At 42.5% G+C, this 18,840-nt stretch overlaps 1 protein-coding gene across 2 annotated transcripts; it reads right to left on the bottom strand.

Moving 5' to 3' along the window:
• Positions 1 to 173: 173 nt before the first annotated feature.
• On the bottom strand, positions 174 to 17,912 carry TMEM9B (TMEM9 domain family member B). 2 transcript variants are annotated; one of them, XM_054438394.2, is made up of 5 exons: positions 17,833 to 17,912; positions 15,056 to 15,147; positions 9,148 to 9,256; positions 6,160 to 6,294; positions 174 to 1,363 (listed from the first exon to the last, which is right to left on the bottom strand). In XM_054438394.2, the coding sequence occupies exons 3-5, from the start codon at positions 9,229 to 9,231 to the stop codon at positions 1,208 to 1,210; spliced, it is 375 nt and encodes a 124-aa protein (XP_054294369.1). In that variant the 5' UTR covers positions 9,232 to 9,256; positions 15,056 to 15,147; positions 17,833 to 17,912; the 3' UTR covers positions 174 to 1,207. The 2 variants fall into 2 exon arrangements, with proteins under 2 accessions (XP_054294369.1, XP_054294366.1); XM_054438391.1 differs by having other exon boundaries at positions 17,164 to 17,852.
• Positions 17,913 to 18,840: the final 928 nt, after the last annotated feature.

Raw genomic sequence — 18,840 nt, 5'->3', positions numbered from 1 at the left:
TCATATATTCTGTCTATACATGCAAACACAGATAATTTACACCAATATTTTACAGTTAGATTGGTATAAAACAGTAGTCTCAGAACAGGGTACAAAATGTCTTTATATCTTCAATCTCATTATACAGCAAAAGAGGGAGGAGGAAAAAACTAGGAGACATAGATACACTGATGGATGTTTCAAAAATTATTTTTATTGTTACATTCCAAAGAGGACATAGGAAGAAAAAAGCCAGTTATCCAATAATGGTTAGACCTTTCAGAAGAGGCACCCACAACCCCAGCCCTAGTTCAAAGCTGCACACATTGGAGCTCAGACAGCTGCCTCTCAACACGACCGGAAATGCTGACAAACGTGTATATATTATCATCAATCCAGGGAGGCTCGGGTTTAAAATAAAATTTCTTTATTGCAAGTGTCCAAGTCCTTAGGATTTGTCCTTAAAGGTACTAGAAGAAGATGAGTAAGACCACACACACCAAGACTATGTTTAGTCTTTAGAGTAAACTAGCAAATGGCCAGTTTGTTCTAGGATGCATTGCATCAGACATCACAGTACATGAAGAAAATCTGCTTTTTGTGAAAAGCCACCAGGCATTTCAGATCCAGTTTACCATGAAGTGCAGACACAGCCGATAACCAGATAATACAGTCAGTGCAAAAGTCAAATGAGTAAGTCAGCTCTTTGATGAGGCTGGCTACACTGCAAAATATAAATGAAACTCGAAAATAAAAGGTAAGGTCTATTTACAAAAGTTTGTTTAGTAAAGTGACTTGAAAAAAGTTGTTAATCACTTCCCAAGCATCCCTCCCCTCTCCCACCAAAACAAACAAACAAAAAACAACAACAACAAAAACCCTGAAAATTATCTTGAAAATCAAGTTAAAACTATGTGGTGAAAAAGAGAGTGCTTGTTCCAGGTAAAGGACTTCAAGATAATTTACAGGCAGATTTATTTTTATTAGTAAAAGTCACAAATAGGAAAAGATTTATTGGCTGACTTTGAGCTGTGTGCTTTTAAAAATGTCTCTATTATTACATTAACAAGAAAAAAAAAAATCAAGCATGTTTTTGCTTCCAGTTTTGAATCTTCCAGCAACGGTTGGCGAAATCAACAGGGTATTAAAACGAAACCCAGCCAAACCCAGTCAATTCTTTCCAGTTGTCTGCCTGTTTCTTTCTAGTCACCTTGAATTCAATTCCCAATTAGCTGAGGACAACATGCCGGTCAAAGACAGACTTTCGCTGCTCTTGGACTTGAAGCTTCCAGCGCTGCTGGGCATATTCTACCTTGTTCAGCACATTGGCTCGACTGCGGGAGCGGGCTAGCACATCGTGTGCATTTGCAAAAGGCTGGTGATCCTAAAAGTCCAGGAATGGAGAACATTAGAGATGGCACAGTCAGTGTAAACCATAGACACAAAACAGTCACCAGCCCACCACAGAAATAGGGGTAGGTGGACTTTTCAAACAAGAGAGCATCTATTTGGCTAAGCACTCCTAAGCACTCAACCACCAGATAGAGTATGAACTCAAGTACAGACCTAGGTGGTTCAAGAAACATAAGCGATGACGGAGTATTTGTGAAACGTTCCCACGGATTGCCATTTCCAAAGATATTTCCCTTAAAGAAGTGGAGACCAAGCAAAAGACAGTGGTCGTTTGTGTTAAAGAGAAGCCTTCCTTAACTGGTAGGGAAAAGAAAATCTATTTTCATGTTAACATCTCTCCATGTTATAGATATGGAAAGTAGGGTCTTTCCTTACTTTATTCAATACTATATAGCTAATCTGTGGCAGAGGAAAGATCTGTCTTTTAATTTCTTGTCTCCATTAGAATTGTTTTCTTGCCAGCTTGGGGCCACATCACTCTGGGAGGGTGAGTGACAGAGTCTTATCTTGGGTTGTTTTTAATCTCTCCCTGTACCCTCAACACACACACTAAATGGACTAGCTTCCAAAAGCTTCCTTATTTCCCCAGGTCCCCAATCTGTAATGAAAAGAGACACAGCTCAAGTGCTACAATCACCCTCTCTATTCAACAAAGATTGAATCTTCCACTGTTAAGCACCCAGTGGCTTCCACGTAAGTTGCCGCCTTGGGAAGGAGGCTATTGAAGGGTTGCCCAGGTATCTGTGTAGAAAACCAACCTAACCTGGTCAAAGTAAACCAGTACAACTGGATGTTTGTAGTCATTACACAGGAAATCACCATGCTAATCTATCTATGAATGAGATATAAACACAGCTGTCTAAATGACAAAAAGCATTCAATAGTAATTTATTGCTTTTGTTTGCCTTTTCCTTGATCTGTTTTTCTTGAACCCCATGTTAGCAAAGCTTCTCAGTGTTCCAACAGAAGATCCAAGTCACAAGTTGTACCTCTTATACTAAACTTTGCCTCTAGGAGAGAAACAACATTATTTTGCTGTGCATGTTTGAAAAAGCTCTATTATATATCCAGGGCAGGAGTCAGCATGTATATGGAAAGCTATATACATAACCAGATAACTATATATACAACTATAATTATAGGAGTTAGAACACCTGGTCTTGTTTTTATAGCAAGGCATTTATACAATGTCTACATTTGAAAGATATCAAAGAGTTTTTATAAAGAATCTTTCCTCCTCTTCTTTGCCAAAATTCCTTCAACTTTTCACTTTATTTAGGTAATGGCTTGTACAAATCCTAAAACGCAAGTTATTTAAAAAGTGGATTTTCAGGTAATGACTTGTACAAATCCTAAAATTCAAGTTATTTAAAAAGTGGATTTTTTTTTTTTTTTAAGAGATGGGGTCTCACTATATTGCCCAGACTGGCCATGAACTTAATTTTTTTTTTTTTGAAATAGAGTCTAGCCATGTTGCCCAGGCTGGAATGCAGTAGCTATTCACAGGTTTGATCACAGCTCACTGCAGCCTTGAACTCCTGGCCTCAAGTGATCCTCCTGCCTCAGCCTCCCAAGTAGCTGAGACCTATAGCTTATTTTTAAACTTTTAACCTTACAAATGAAAATAATAAAGGCAATTCCGCGAGGCTTAAATGTTTTTAAAAATGTAAGCAAAAAGCTAAAAAAGAAAAAAAAAAGGAGGCAGGCTAAACTTATAGAATTGCTTGATTTCTCATTATGGAAATAAATTGACCCAAGGTCATTTAACAAATTAGCATAAAGACTAAAACTTAGCCTCCCTAACCCTGACTTGGTGTTATATTGTCTCAAAACAGATTTTGGTCAGTTAGATTAAAATGACACTATAAGAATATGGTGCTTCAGTGAATTTGTGTATAAAATATCATCCCCTGAGTCAAGGACCAGAGGAGGAAAATATTATCACCACTGGTTTGTTTTGACATAAGCAATACTGGGAAGAAGGATGTACTTGATCAGCAGAGGACCTCTCAGTTTCCTAGTGCTGTTATCTATTCTTCAAGGTAGGGAAGAAAAATCTTCTTAAGGAACAAGTTCAAAAGACTAAACAAACCAGCTAATCCTTTGGGTCTGCTCTCTACCCATCAGAATGAGATTGAACTAGCTGCTCATAGTCACGGATGCTGGGGGAATGCAAATAGAGATTTACCCTTTTTATGTTTGTTCTTTTCACACCTGATAAAATTACAATAAATACAAAACATGTTTTACTGTAATGCTTTGGTAATAACGATGATGTGTCATGGATATATGATACAGTAAATATTGTGACTACTTGCAGTGAGCTTAACTATTTGTACTCACTTTTATTTGCTTTAAAATGCTCTAACACTGAACAAAAACAGAAAAAATGAAAACTGATAATTTAACAAAAACATTTTTAAAGTATATAAATAGTGTAGAACTCACATCTTGGATAAGCAACAGTTTTAAAAATTAAAATTCACTTATTTTTGTAGAGTTGTTACAATAAATTCACAGCTCTGGTCAGAAAACCTCTCTCTGCCTAGAATCAGTTTAAAAGACATCCAAGAGTCAGCCAGGCCTCTCAGAGACAATGTTCTCAAATAGTTAATACACAAGCAGAATCAATCACTGGTGGACAAAACAATTACTGAGCATGTGATCCCACCAATTAAATGCCTGCCCTACATGTTTTCATCTCTACATCCATTTCTCTTATGTTTTGTGTTATTATATTGTCTATTTCTGAAATCAGGAACACATATTTAACGCTGTAAAGGAAGGATGTAGTTTAAGACTTTCAATGTCTATGCCTATAGATCCACAAGCCATTCCAGGGTAAAAGGACTTTTGACTGGTTGGCAAGGGCTCACTCTGGGTTTGGCTTTTGAATTGAACCTTAAAACTATTGTGAATTTTACCCATTTTAAGGAACATAGTCCAATATAATAATCCACAAGAAAAAGTAATTTCTAAAAAAATAATTATATATAATAATGAAAGAATGGAAAATTCAGCTGGGCGCGGTGGCTCACGCCTGTAGTCCCAGCACTTTGGGAGGCCGAGGCAGGGGGATCACGAGGTCAGGAGATCGAGACCATCCTGGCTAACACAGTGAAACCCCATCTCTACTAAAAAAAAAAAAAACAAAAAATTAGCCGGGCGCGATGGCGGGCAGCTGTAGTCCCAGCTACTCAGGAGGCTGAGGCAGGAGAACGGCGTGAACCCGGGAGGCGGAGCTTGCAGTGAGCTGAGATCGCACCACTGCAGTCCAGCCTGGGCGAAAGAGCGAGACTCCATCTCAAAAAAAAAAAAAAAAAAAAAAGAATGGAAAATTCAGAAACAATTTCATACAGTATAATGATGAAACAAAAATATCCAGCCAGGCGCAGTGGCTCACGCCTGTAATCCCAGCACTTTGGGAGGCCAAGGCGGGCTGATCACTTGAGGTCAGGAGTTCAAGAGCAGCCTGGCCAAAATGGTGAAACCCCGTCTCTACTAAAAATACAAAAAAAATTAGCCGGGCGTGGTGGCAGGTGCCTGTAGACCCAGCTACTTGGGAGGCTGAGGCAAGAGAATCACTTGAACTCAGGAGGCAGAGGTTGTAGTGAGCCAAAGTCATGCCACTGCACTCCAACATGGGCGACAGAGTGAGACTCCATCTCAAAAAACAAAAACAAAAAAAACATTCTCTAAGCTATACTGAAAAACAAGTTTGTGGACTATGTCAATTTCTGGACATTTTTGAATAAACGAATATTAAAATAAAAAGGAGACCATGAACCAATTTATACAGATTATGCCAACTATATATATATATACACACACACACACACATACACACACGCACATACTATATAAACATATATAATGTACACACACACATGCGTGTGTGTGTGTGATTTAAAGACAGGAAGAGAATCTGGAGTGATGGTAGTCATGGTTTTATTTTTCTCTAAAGATCTCAGATTTTTTTTTTCTTTTTTTTTTAGACAGGCTTCTTGCTGTGTTGCTTAGGCTAGAGTCCTATGGTGTGATCACAGTTCTGCAGCCTCGAACTCCTGGGGTCAAGTGACACTCCTGTCTCAGCCTCCTGAATAGTTGGGACCACAGGCATGCACCACCACACCCGGCTAATGTTTTTATTTTTTGTAGAGATGGGGTCTCACCATGTTGCCCAGGGTGGTCTTGAACTCCTGGGCTCAAGTAATCCTCCCACCTTGGCCTCCCAAAGTGCTGGGATTACAGGTGTATGCCCCCACACCTGGCCCACAGATTTTTTTTTTAAGCAGTAGAAAAAAAGGAAATATAAAACATCAGCAGGTTATCAAGTTGTACTTCATTAAGAAAAGAACATCATGATCTTCACACTTCCCTTGACGAAAACCTCTCTGCCTTCTAAAATATTTGGTGATACTGACAGGAAAGGTGTTTTAGGAGGGAGAGCTTGGAGAGAAAACCATCTCTGATACTTTTCTCAATGTAAACAGGGAATGGCAATAAAATTGTGCCTTTGGTACTGAAAGCAAGGCCCTGTATAGCACGCTCACCAAAGATCATCAGTTTAAATCACCACATTTATGGCTTCATCAAGCAATTTCTTCATAAAGAGACATATACTGAAATCAGAGCTGTTTTTAGCTTCTCTAGTTGAGGATCGGCTTCAGCACGTGAACATCTATATATGACTATTTTTCACTTGCACTTCACATCAAATGATGACAGGAACTGGCCATGAGCAGCTAGGGCAGGCTGGGAACTTACCCCAATATCATCATCACTCTGTATCAACTGTGAGTGTCCAAAGAGGCGCCTCTTCAGTATGGGCTCAACCAGAGTAAGATATACCATGTACAGAAGTAGAAGGCCCAAAATGGAAAGATAAATTATAATGGTAACCTAAAGGAAATTGAAAATTAAGTTACATCTTTGTTCAAGCCCATAAATCAGAACTTTGTATGATAATAGTAAAACTGACTGACATATCTGCTAAGCCTATAGGATTTCTATACAAACCAGATAGCAATATAAGAAATAAACTCAACTCTTCACCAAAGTATTTTTAAGAAAAAAGAGGAAAGATCTTTGGGATCTTTTTGCAAGTCTTCAAGACTCCAACTTCACCTACTGCTAATCACCTGTCACCACTGCTAGCACAGCAGTTTGTTTTTTTTCGCAGCTGAACATAATGCCCTAGATTCAGCTACTCTTTAGCTCAATTTAGATATATAAAAGTATTTTCTAGGCCAGTGATTTTTTTCTTGTGACCTTAATTCATGTACTGAGAAAAAGTACAGTGTGACACACCCACTAGAAGGACTACAATAAAATAAATAGACAATACCAAGTGTTAGCAAGGATATGGAGAAACAGCCCTCATACGCTGTGGTGGGAGTGTAAAATGGTACAACCACTTTGGGAAACAATCTGGCACTCTCTTAAAAAGTTAAACATAATTTTACCATTCTAAGGAATTAACCCAAGAGAACGGAAAACATATATATCCATACAAAGACATGTGTGCAGATATTCATGACAGTATTATTCATAATAGTAAAAACCCAGACATAATCCAAATGTCCATCAACTGATAAATGCATATTAACATAGTGAAATACTATTCAGCAATAAAAAGAAATGAAGTACTGATACATGCTACAATTTGCATAAACATCAAAAACATTGTGCTAAATGAAAGAAGCCAGTCACAGAAGACCATACATTGTATGATTCCATATACATGAAATGTCCATGTATGTAGAGACAGAAAGTAGACTAGTGACGGAGTGGGGCTAGAACTGGGGATTAACTGTAAATGGGCATGAGGGATCTTTTTGGGGTAGTGGGAATGTTCTGAAACGGGATTTTATTTTTATTTTTTTTTGAGACAGAGTCTCACTGGAGCACAGTGGCACAATCTCAGCTCACTGCAACCTCTGCCTCCAGGATCAAGTGATTCTTATGCCTTAGCCTCCCAAGTAGCTGGGACTACAGGTGTGCACCACCACACCTGGCTAATTTTTATATTTTTAGTAGAGATGGGGTTTCACCACGTTGGACAGGCTGGTCTCGAACTCCTGACCTCAAGTGATCCACCTGCCTGGACCTTCCAAAGTGCTGGGATTATAGATGTGAGCCACCATGCCTGGCCTGAAATGGGATTTTAAAATGTTTTAAATCTACTAAAATTTATAGAATTGTATACTTATAGTGAGTGACTTTTAGGGTACATAAGTTGTATATTTTTTACAAATCTGTTAAATAATAGTACAGTGAGGATTTCTCTAAAGTTCAGCACCCTGCTGGAGCAAGAGTGCTTCCACAGGGTCAATCACAGCAGAAATCTTTATGACTATTATAACTAACCACCCCAGATTCCCCACAGGGCCTTTTTGGGGGGAAAGGAATGGGAAGTGCCATGTAAAAAAAATTTGTGCCAGGCGCAGTGGCTCACACCTGTAATCCCAGCACTTTGGGAGGCAAAGGTGGGTGGACTACGAGGTCAGGAGTTCAAGACCAGCCTGACCAACGTGGTGAAATCCTGTCTCTACTAAAAATACAAAAATTAGCCAGGCATGGTGGTGCACACCTGTAATCCCAGCTACTCAGGAGGCTGAGGCAGGAGAATCACTTGGACCCAGGAGGCGGAGGTTGCAGTGAGCCGAGATCACACCACTGTACTCCAGCCTGGGCAACAGAGCGAGACTCCATCTCAAAAAAAAAAAAAAAAAAAATTGGAAGAAAAACCATTAGCCACTATAATAAAGTAACTGAACTCATTAGAAATACAAATGGTGATGAGAGTTATCTACATCCCATTTACTACAGCAACAGTCCACAACCTTTTTGGCACCAGGGACCAGTTTCATGGAAGACAATTTTTCCATGGACCAGGGGTGGTGGGGGATGGTTTGGGGATGATTCCAGCACATTACATTTATTGTGCACTTTATTTCTATTATTATTACATTATAATATATCATAAAATAATTGAACAGTTCACCATAACGTAGAATCAGTGGGAGCCCTGAGCTTGTTTTCCTGCAACTAGACGGTCCATATGGGGGTGATGGGAGACAGTGACAGATCATCAGGCATTAGATTCTCATTCTCATAAGGAGCATGCAGCCTAGATCCCTCACATGTGCAGTTTACAATAGAGTTCATGCTCCTATGAGAATCTAATGCTGCTGCTCATCTGACAGGAGGTGGAGCTCAGGCGGTAATGCGAATGATGGGGAGCAGCTGTAAATAAGATGAAGCTTTGCTCACTTGCCCACTGCTCACCTCCTGCTGAGTGACCCAGTTCCTAACAGACTGCAGACTGGGCTGTGGCCTGGGGGCTGGGGACCCCTGTCCCACAGGAAATGAAGAGGGGAAATCTTAAAATCCAGAAGTAATAGTTCTAGAATAATTACTATATATTTAATTTTTTCAAAGGGCTGGAAAGGCAAGGAGAGGAGGGCTTATAAATGCTGCTCTCTCAGCCTCTGGCACACATGGCCTACACAGAAGCTGGGATATCTTTCTGGAATATGCTAATTACACATAGGGCATTTTTGTGCCGTTTCAGATATCTATCTAACATACCCTAACTAATCCACAAACCATCTCAGTGAGGCCGGCAGAACAGGCCCATTATTCCTTTTGGGGTAGGGGTCCAAATTTTTCTGTCTTGTCTAGAAACCATCCAGAAGCAGAAAAGAGGTAGATAGATAGACAGACAGGTTGATAGAGAGAGATATATTTTACCTTGATTGTGACAGAGCTTCTTTCTTCGTATTTGCATTCACAGCGTAGACAGTATGCTTCTACATCAGGCCCCCGCACAGGCATGGGCTCCACAACATGAAGGCAATCACTGAAAAAACAAAGATAAAATGTTGCTTAAGCCCAGCTAGCTCTTCTGCTTGCTCTGACCAAAAGTTTCCTGAAATCTAGAATAATCACTAAACTTACCCAATGAAAGAGCATAAAAAACAAATAATAAGATAAAGTAAAACAATTTCTGCTCTCAATATTAGCATTTTGGTAAGTTTTAACCATTTAAGAAGCCACAAAGACACACATATAGTAGTGTCTATTTTCAAAGTTGCTACTGTTAACAGTTACAAAGATGCACCCAAAAAATCCCAAATGGGATGAAAAACTACTTAACAAATCAAGTCACCTTTAGACTTGTTCAGTTACTAAACAAAACTACTTAAAATGGTTTAAAGTGATGTGGGGCACTGTTCAAATATAAGATTATCTCTTTTGTGAATTAACATCATTCTTTTTTGTTGTTGTTTTTTAAAAGACAAGGTCTTGCTCTGTCACTTGGGCTGTAGTGGAGTGGTGCCATCATAGCTCACTGCAGCCTTAGACTCCTGGGCTCAAGTGATCCTCCTGTCTCAACCTCCAGAGCAGCTATGATTACAGGAGCTTGCCACCATGCCTGGCTAATTTTTAAATTTGTTGTAGAGATCAGGTCTTGGTTTGTTGCCCTAACTTGTCTTGAATACTTGGCCTCAAGTGATCCTCCTATCTTGGCCTCCTAAAGTGCTGGGATTATAGGTGTGAGCCACCGTGCCCAGCCAACATCATTCTTAACTGCCAGTGTGGTGTATGAATGACTAACCACGTTTAACAGAGTGGTAAATTCTGAAACTCTGAAAATTGAACCCTCAAAGCCACACACAGGAAGAAACAATCACTTTTCTTAATGAGCAAATCTGAAAAAGCAAGGAGAAACAGAATTAGAATAACAAAAATATTTTAAAACAAAAACTGGTTATTCCAAAGAACTAAATAAAAACTAACAAAGGGATGAATGTTTTTGTTGAATGTTACTTATTTCCCTGACCCCATTTTCAAGGCTAATTATTTATGGTTTATGTAAACACAGTGCTATCAGATTTTTCCTAGAAATCTGTCAATTCTAAGCAATAACTAAATTATTATTCTCCTCAACTATTAAGAGTCTATGACTCTGATCACCTTCAGCAAAATTAGGGAAAGCTTTCCTGTCCTCCTGCCAGCTGTTGGACAATTTTCTTTCCTTTTGGCATCTCTTCATTAGGCATTCCTGGCTGCCTCAAGCACTCTACTACACCATCCTATCTTATCTTACCCATTCTCTTGGGGACACCCAATACTCTAGAGTGATTCCTTCTCTTTCCCTACCAAAATGTACTTTTCGGAAACAAAGTTACAGCTTGGTGGGAGGAATAGGTTCTAGTGTTCTATATCACTGTAGGATGACTATAGTCAACAATAATATATATTATAGTTTCAAATAGCTAGAAGGAGGATGTTGAATATTTTCAACACAAAGAAATGATAAATGTCTGAGATGCTAAATATTCTGATCAAATCACTATATCTTGTATGAATTGAAACATCACTATGTATCCCATAAATATGTACGGTTATTGTGTCAATTAAAAATTAATTTCAGCCGGGCGCAGTGGCTCATGCCTGTAATCCCAGCACTTTGGGAGGCCGAGGCAGGAAGATCACCTGAGGTTGGGAGTTCGAGACCAGCCTGACCAACATGGAGAAACCCTGTCTCTACTAAAAATACAAAAAAATTAGCCGGGCATGGTGGCGCATGCCTGTAATTCCAGCTACTCAGGAGGCTGAGACTTGAGAATCGCTTGAACCTGGGAGGTGGAGGTTACGGTCAGCCGAGATCGTGCCATTGCACTCCAGCCTGGGCAATGAGAGCGAAACTCCGTCTCAAAAAAAAAAAAAAAAAAAAAAAAAAAAAAGGCCAGGTGTGGTGGCTCACGCCTGTAATCTTAGCACTTTGGGAGGCCGAAGTGGTTGGATCATGAGGTCAGGAGTTCAAGACCTGCCTGACCAACAGGGGGAAACCCCATTTCTACTAAAAATACAAAAAATTAGCTGGGCATGGTGGCACATGCCTGTAATCCCAGCTACTCAGGAGGCTGAGGCAGGAGAATCACTTGAACCTGGGAGGCAGAGGTTGTAGTGAGCCGAGATCGCGCCATTGCACTCAGCCTAGGTGACAGAGTGAGACTCTGTCTCCAAAAAAAAAAAAAAAATTAATTTCTAGAAATTCATCATGTTCTGTTCCCTCTACACTGTGGCATTAGAAAAAATAACCAAAAACAGTATATGATAGAAGTTGTTAGGTTATTCTTTTTTTTTTTTTTTTTTTTTTGAGACAGAGTTTCACTCTTGTTACCCAGGCTGGAGTGCAATGGTGTGATCTTCCTCACTGCAACCTCTTCCTCCAGGGTTCAAGTGATTCTCCTGCCTCAGCCTCCCGAGTAGCTGGGATTACAGGCATGCGCTACCACGCCCAACTAATTTTGTATTTTTAGTAGAGATGGGGTTTTTCCATGTTGGTCAGGCTGGTCTCAAACTCCCAACTTCACGTGATCTGCCTGCCTCGGCCTCCCAAAGTACTGGCATTACAGGCATGAGTCACCGCACCCGGCCCAGGTTATTCTTAACAGGTAATTTAATTTTAACAAAGGTAGTAATGAAAAATTAAATTTCCACCGATAGTATTTCAAATACGGGTAAGGCCCCACAACTCTCACCATAAAAGTGTGTGATATCTGTTCCAAATATACAGAAGACCAGGCATGTACCCAACTGGATGCAGGCACAAAATGGGCAGAGGGAACTATATCCCATAACAGGTGTTATCTATCTGAGGATCAGAGAGCTCATCTAGCCTCACACTTAGAGAAGGTCACAGAGTAAAATCGTATTTGAAAAAGGATCAGGCCATGCATGGTGGCTTATCCCTATAATCCCAGAGTTTCAGGAGGCCAAGATGTGAGGATCACTTGAGGCCAACTTGAGACCAGCCTGGGCAACATAGTGAGACCCAGTCTCAACAAAAATAAAAATTAGCCAGGTTGATGGTACACACCTGTAGTCCCAGCTACACAGGAGGCTGAGGCTGGAGGACCACTGGAGCCTAGGAGATCAAGGCTACAATGAGCTATGATTGTGCCACTGTACTCTAGCAATTAAAAAAAGAGAAAGGACCAGAATCCAGGACTCCTGCTTCCTACGTCAGTTCTTTACCTCTGAACCTCGGGAAAATGAAACTGATCTCCTATTTAGTTTCCTACTTCAGCTTCAGAAGCCTTGGCAAAAATACCTAAGAATGACTTGGGAATTTTAAGTGCTAAGTAAGTATTGAGTATTTCTTTTGAAGGATACATATATTTTAATAACAAAAAGATACTGAGTGCTGTGCAAAAGTTGTGCCCAGCTAGAGAGGAAGCAGGAAGGTTGATTTTGGCTGACCAGTCATTACAAACAGAGCTAGACCTAGTCAGAGCTTAACCACTTAAGGAACTAGGCAACACCTCCCCCTAGTGCCAAAAGGAACACATCATTAGCTTTAAATCACCCCAAACACAAACCAGAGCACTCCAACTACTCTTAAGTTTTAAGTCAGCCAGCATAAGTCAATGAAGACTTAAAGATAAAAACTGGACAAAATGAAAGGCCTAGAAAACAAAAGGTAAAACTATATCTAGGCCCTCACAGATACTGGAGGCCTCGTAAAGCCATAATTCTGGTGAATCATAACTTGCCTGCCCTTGTAAAGTCAGTTAAAAATTTTCAGTGCCAGCTGGGAACTTATCCCCAGAAAAATGCTAAACTGCAGGAAAGAAACAAGGGAGAGTGGGAGAGAGGGAAGAAAAACCCCAAGCAAGCCTTATTCTCAACTGTTTATTTTCTGTTTCTTTCTCTCTTTTTTTTTTTTTTTTTTTTTTTTGAGACAGAGTCATGCTCTGTCACCCAGGTTAGAGGGCAGTGGCACAATCTCAGCTCACTGCAAACTCTGCCTCTGCGGCTCAAGCGATTCTCTACCTTAGCCTTCCGAGTAGCTGGAATTACAGGCGTGTGCCACCATGCCCAGCTAATTTTTATATTTTTAGTAGAGTCGGGGTTTCACCATGTTGGCCAGGCTGTTCTTGAACTCCTGGCCTCAAGTGATCCACCTGCCTTGGCCTCCCAAAGTGCTGGGATTACAGGCGTGAGCCACCAGGTCCTGCCTCAACTGTTTTCAAAGCTATTTTTACTAATAACCAGGGATTAATGACATATGGTCCTGTCTGAAATAACAAAAAGTTAATGAAAAGATTACTGCTAAACACTTGAATAGTGGGTTCATTTGCTACTCAAAAGACAGGCATTGCATTTCATTACTGATAACAGAATAAACTGTAAGCACTGAATAAATTTGGAAAATTTATAGAAGTAACATAAAAATTTATTTGAACATTCTTTTTTTTTGAGCCGGAGTCTCGCTCTGTCGCCCAGGCTGGAGTGCAGTGGCGCAATCTCGGCTCACTGCAAGCTCCGCCTCCCGGGTTCAAGCAATTCTCCTGCCTCGGCCTCCCGAGTGGCTGGGATTACAGGCACCCGCCACCAAGCCCGGCTAATTTTTTTTGTATTTTTCAGTAGAGACAGGGTTTCACCCCATTGGCCAGGCTGGTCTCGAACTCCTAAACTCAGGTGATCTGCCTGCCTCGGCCTCCCAAAGTGCTGGGATTACAGGTGTGAGCCACCGTGCCCAGCCTGAACATTCTTGTATCATATAAAGTAACTTCCTCATATAAAACCTTTAAGAATATGGCCAAATCGCTTGGTTAATATGACACCACTTACAGTGGAACATAGAAGTTCACAAGAAGTTCTCAAGAACACACTTAACAAATATGAGACTGAACCTCAATGCATATCAGGGAAGAACAGACAGTGGCATCAGAGAAACTAAACATACTCGAAGGCTGCCTTTTCTTTTTTAAAGTCAGGTTGCAATACTGTTAACTGAATGAATTTAATCTTGCTTTCTAACTCTTTGATGGCTATTTAGCTATGAAATCAGGTACATGAGAAAGCTCCTACCACTTGGAACTATTTTTCTTAAATTCCTATCCCATCCATCTTCTACCATGGTTACAAACCATAAAACATCACAATTCTATGGGAAGGAACACATTCATCCTACTGTAATACAACTGCGTCCCAACTGTTTCATGGCACATGTAGAAAAAGCTATTTGTCAGGTCTGCTGGGATAAGCAGAGAAGGCTGCTGGTGGCTAGTCAGTCAGGATCCCCGTCATCACAGGCCTGCCTGACTGCCCAAGGACTGAACAGGTCAATATCTTGGCACACCTGTAACTTCTTCATTTACACCAAATGGGAAACTCTGACTACATAGCTCATTTCCACTTCTTCTTGAGCCTTCTGACACTTTTAAACATAGCTTCCCATACTTGGCAATACATCATCAAAACCTACAAGTTGTAAAAATTATAACCCAGATAAACGAGGCTTGCTAACATTCCATTGAAAAGCAAGAGGGAGAAAGGTCCCTCACCAAAACTTAAGGGAGTACAGGAAGATAGCTATGGGTAGTTTAAGTGCCACAAACCCAGTTGTATGCTCCCATGAAACTCTGTCTACATGGGTCTTAGTGTTTTGGCTGTATACCTTTAGGCCTGCATCATGTACTTAGGGCCTTACTCTCACTTTTTCAAATAGAAGTAGAATTTCACATTTTTGCTTCAAATGAAATACTTAAAAAGAAAACTATGCATTTGATGAACATTCTGGGATAACACTGACAACCACAGAAACAAATGTGACAGGTAATTCAGTAATCCAGATACTTACCAATCTTTCTGAGATATGTTCTTATTATAAATATGCCCAGAATTTTCTTTATAGGGAGGGCAGATACATTTACATCTGACATCCTCGAAATTCTGTAACCAAAATGGAAACAGTATAGTGTGTTGACAGTTCATCATCAATATTTTTAAAAACTGTACCATATACATTTTGCCAAGCATCCTCTACCAAGTATTCTAAAATCATTCATTTAAAACTTTAACTTTGACAGATACAAGGTTTTAAAAGCCACAGTCCTTTATGGTAATGCTAATGAATCATTATATATTACACGTAGTTATTTTGAAATAATATCTAATACATGATCTAAGACTTATTAACCATATTTATGGGTCACATGACAATCAAATTATGCTAATGTTATTACCATCTACCTGCCACTAGTAAACAGATAGTTGTGCCTGTAAATAAGAATATTCATTACTAAAGGATGGGAAACAAACTAAAACTTATTCACAAAAAAGGTCACAATTCTTCTACCTATCATCCTTTCACCCTCTGGTAGAAGCCACTGACACTGATAAAAGGGGTTGGGCAACAGTCCCGTAGAAGGGATGAAATGTTAGAGGCACCCACCTACAACTAGAAAGGAAGTACACACAGGAAGTAGCCTGACTCTGAGATCAGTTTAGTATACTCTTCCCAGGAAACTTTGCTTCTAATTCCTGGTTGACAGACAGAACTACCACCAACAAAACAAGTTTCAAGAGGTGGAGGAACAGGTGACTAAGTATCTGGATAGAGAAAAGAAGAGATGCTTCCTCAGCAAAGGGGAATCTGTTTGAGAAGGAAGTGGCTCATCAGTCCCCAGAGGACCTTGCCCACTCCTCCTATATACAGTGATATGTCTGGCAGAGCTATTGACAATTCACAAACGTATTCAGCAACCACCTAGTGAGCATTTGCTCTGTGTTAGATCTTGTGCTTAATGAGGTGGATTCAGATAAGCATAAGACATGGTTTCTGCCCATAATCAGGACACACCCTAGTAAAGGAGACTGAAAAATAAATACATGATCACAATACATAAAGTTATGAGGCAAGATATGCAGAGGGTGCCAGCAATGTTTTCAAAGTCAGGAGACGTGCTGCTGTCCCTGTTTCTGGTAGGAGGTAGAGATGGTTTCAAAAAGAATCTCTGAATCAAAAACATTTGCCTGCCTGTAACCTTTCCCCACTCCTACATTTAAAGATATTATAAATTAAAGCTCTTATTTTTAAAAACGCAATGTCATTCTGTTTTCCCATCATACTAATGTGAATCCCTTCTGTTTTCCCCCAATGATGAGCTAGCTCATCAAAGAGGAAGCACAGGTATGCATGGAGCTAGGGCAGGTCTGGAGAGCTGGGGCACCAGAGAACAGCATGAGGGAACTAGAAGGTCAAGAAATCGAACCAGGGAGGCCACAACCTCACCTCTCTTGCAGTTTGGTTCTTCCCTTACCCACTAAATTATCAGGAAGAGAGAAAGCAAGAAAGGCATCAAGGGACTCGTGGAGGGAGTTAGGTGAGAATATGAAGCAGGTGAGAGATGCTCCGCAGGTCCTACTGGGAGGGAAGTAGGCCAGGAGGGGCAAGTTCCCACCACAGGAAGGGAAGTGCTCAGGAGTGAGCTGAGCTGAGTCGGCCCTTGACAGGGAAGGCTTTTGTCAGGTGGGGGCTTCCTATCATTCTGGCTTGAGGCATGAGGGACCTGTGAGGCTGGCGGAGGGCGCAGGTGGGTTGTCAAGAGCTTAGGGTGGAAAGTTAAAGGCTTTCGTAGGTGAAAAGGTTGTCAAGTGTAAGGTGAGTGCAGCCGGGGCTGGGAAGGGAAATGTTAAGGCGGTGAGGGGCTGCTGTCCGGGCTGTGGGCACTGTCGGGGCTGGGGACGACCGTGGGGCGCTGACTGCCAGGCTGTCGGGGCTGAGGGCGAGAGTGCCGCCGGGCAGTCGGGAGGGGCAGGGCTGGTGGCGGCGGGGTCTGCCGGAGCTGTGAGGCTAGGGGTATGGCTGTCAGGAATGGGCCAAGCAGCAGGTTGGCAGACCCAGTTTCCGCAAGGCCGGTGGTAGGGGAGGAGCTTCCGTCAGGAGCGAGGCTGGGCGGGACTCACCTTGGCGGCGTCTGACAGCTGCGCCAGCAGCAGCACTGACAGCGCCAGGCACGACAGGCTGAGCAAAGAGCCAAGCCGAAGAAGCCCTCCCCACAGGGTCGCCATCGCTGGGGGCCCAGCGGTACCACAGCCCGGAGCCCCCGCGACCGGCTCCCGGCTCGGGCTCAGGCTCAGGCACAGGCTCGGGACCCGGCTGGGGATCCTCCGCCCGCACTTCCGTCTGGACGCGAAGGCGTCACCGGGCGCGCCGGCTCAGATGCAAAAAGCATCCGCCCCGGAAACGGTTCCCAGTGCGAAGGGCCGGGAGGCTGGGCAGTCCTGGTTCCCGCCTTGGCCTAGCCCCGGCCCCGGGACGGAAGGGGGACTCTGGGGTGGCAGCCTGGGCCCAGTAGAGCTTTGCATCTCTTGGATATCTTTCCTGGGCGCAGAAGCTGCGGGGCTTATGGAGTCGCCATTGCGCTCGAAAGTCCTCCCGCCCACGGAGACCCCAGCAAACTCCGAGTGTCACACAGGCGCCTCTGGCGACCCGTGCGGGCCGGAGCCGCTCGCGCACAAGCAGGGCGGGTGCTGAGCGTGGAAACGGGGCTGGAATTGGCCGAGCCATGTCTTTCCGGGATGCCCACCCCCAGTCAAAGGGTTGGGGGTGGTCTCTGCACCTTAGGTACTAACCTGCCGCCCACGCGCCTCCTGGCCACAGCACCCGGTCGGCTTTCTAATTCTGTGAGCTGCCCTCGTGGGCGTGGCCTCCCTGTGGAGCTACCCGTGTGCCTCCCCTTGGTCCAGCCTGCAGCTAGGAAGTGGGTCACAGCGGCGGGGCTGAGCTGGGCCGGGCCAGGCCAGGCTCGGCTCCGGGAGATGTGGAATTGGCGAAACAACTGACCCAGTAGTATCCTCCGCCTAGGACTCCAAGAGGTGGCGAATTGGGGCGCTACGCCCCGGTAAGGCAGTGCCTGTTCAGGGCTGCCGACTGGTCTCCCCAGCAATGACTTGCTGTCATTCTCAGCAAGTACTTTAGGAGTACCTTAGATCGGCACATTCTCCCATTGAAATATTTTTGTTAGTGGAGACAAGGGAGATAATGGCAAGGACATAGGGATCATCACAGCCCCTAGGGATTTGTTGAATGACCTTGGGCAAATCACTTCCCTTCTCTGGGCCTGTAGTTCTTGGCTGAGTATGAGGGAATGGATTTCAAATTGTTTTTAGCTCTAAACAGATTTTTTGTTTTGTTTTGTTTTGTTTGAGACGGAGTCTCGCTCTGTCCCCTAGGCTGGAGTGCAGTGGCGCGATCTCGGCTCACTGCAACCTCCGCCTCCAGGGTTCACGCCATTCTCCTGCCTCAGCCTCCCTAGTAGCTGGGACTACAGGCCTACAGGTGCCCACCACCACGCCGTCCGGGCTAATTTTTTTTTTTTTTTTTTTTTTGTATTTTTAGTACAGACAGGGTTTCACCGTGTTAGCCAGGATGGTCTCGATCTCCTGACCTTGTGATCAGCCCGCCTCGGCCTCCCAAAGTGCTGGGATTACAGGCGTGAGCCACCGCGCCTGGCCTCAACAGATTTTTAAAGATGGTCTTTTCCTAATTTGTGGAAATGTTTTAACAGAATGCTCTCAATATTTTTCGCCCATGTGATTCTTAGATTCATGTGAATCTAACACAAGAAGGTATCTGATATT

This window comes from Pongo pygmaeus, chromosome 9 (genome assembly GCF_028885625.2).
Source record: "Pongo pygmaeus isolate AG05252 chromosome 9, NHGRI_mPonPyg2-v2.0_pri, whole genome shotgun sequence".
Classification (NCBI taxonomy): Eukaryota; Metazoa; Chordata; class Mammalia; order Primates; family Hominidae; genus Pongo; species Pongo pygmaeus.
Note: the sequence above shows the minus strand (reverse complement) of the source record. Positions and strands in the feature narration are given on the sequence as shown.

What these genes read in the sequence shown, in the direction of transcription:
- TMEM9B (XM_054438391.1), bottom strand. Translation starts at nt 17,268, where the DNA reads ATGGCGACCCTGTGGGGAGGGCTTCTTCGGCTTGGCTCTTTGCTCAGC. An exon ending in AGCTGTCAGACGCCGCCAAG is followed by an intron (nt 15,148 to 17,163) that starts GTGAGTCCCGCC and finishes TTTTGGTTACAG; the next exon opens with AATTTCGAGGATGTCAGATG. An exon ending in AGAGTGATGATGATATTGGG is followed by an intron (nt 1,364 to 6,159) that starts GTAAGTTCCCAG and finishes CTGGACTTTTAG; the next exon opens with GATCACCAGCCTTTTGCAAA.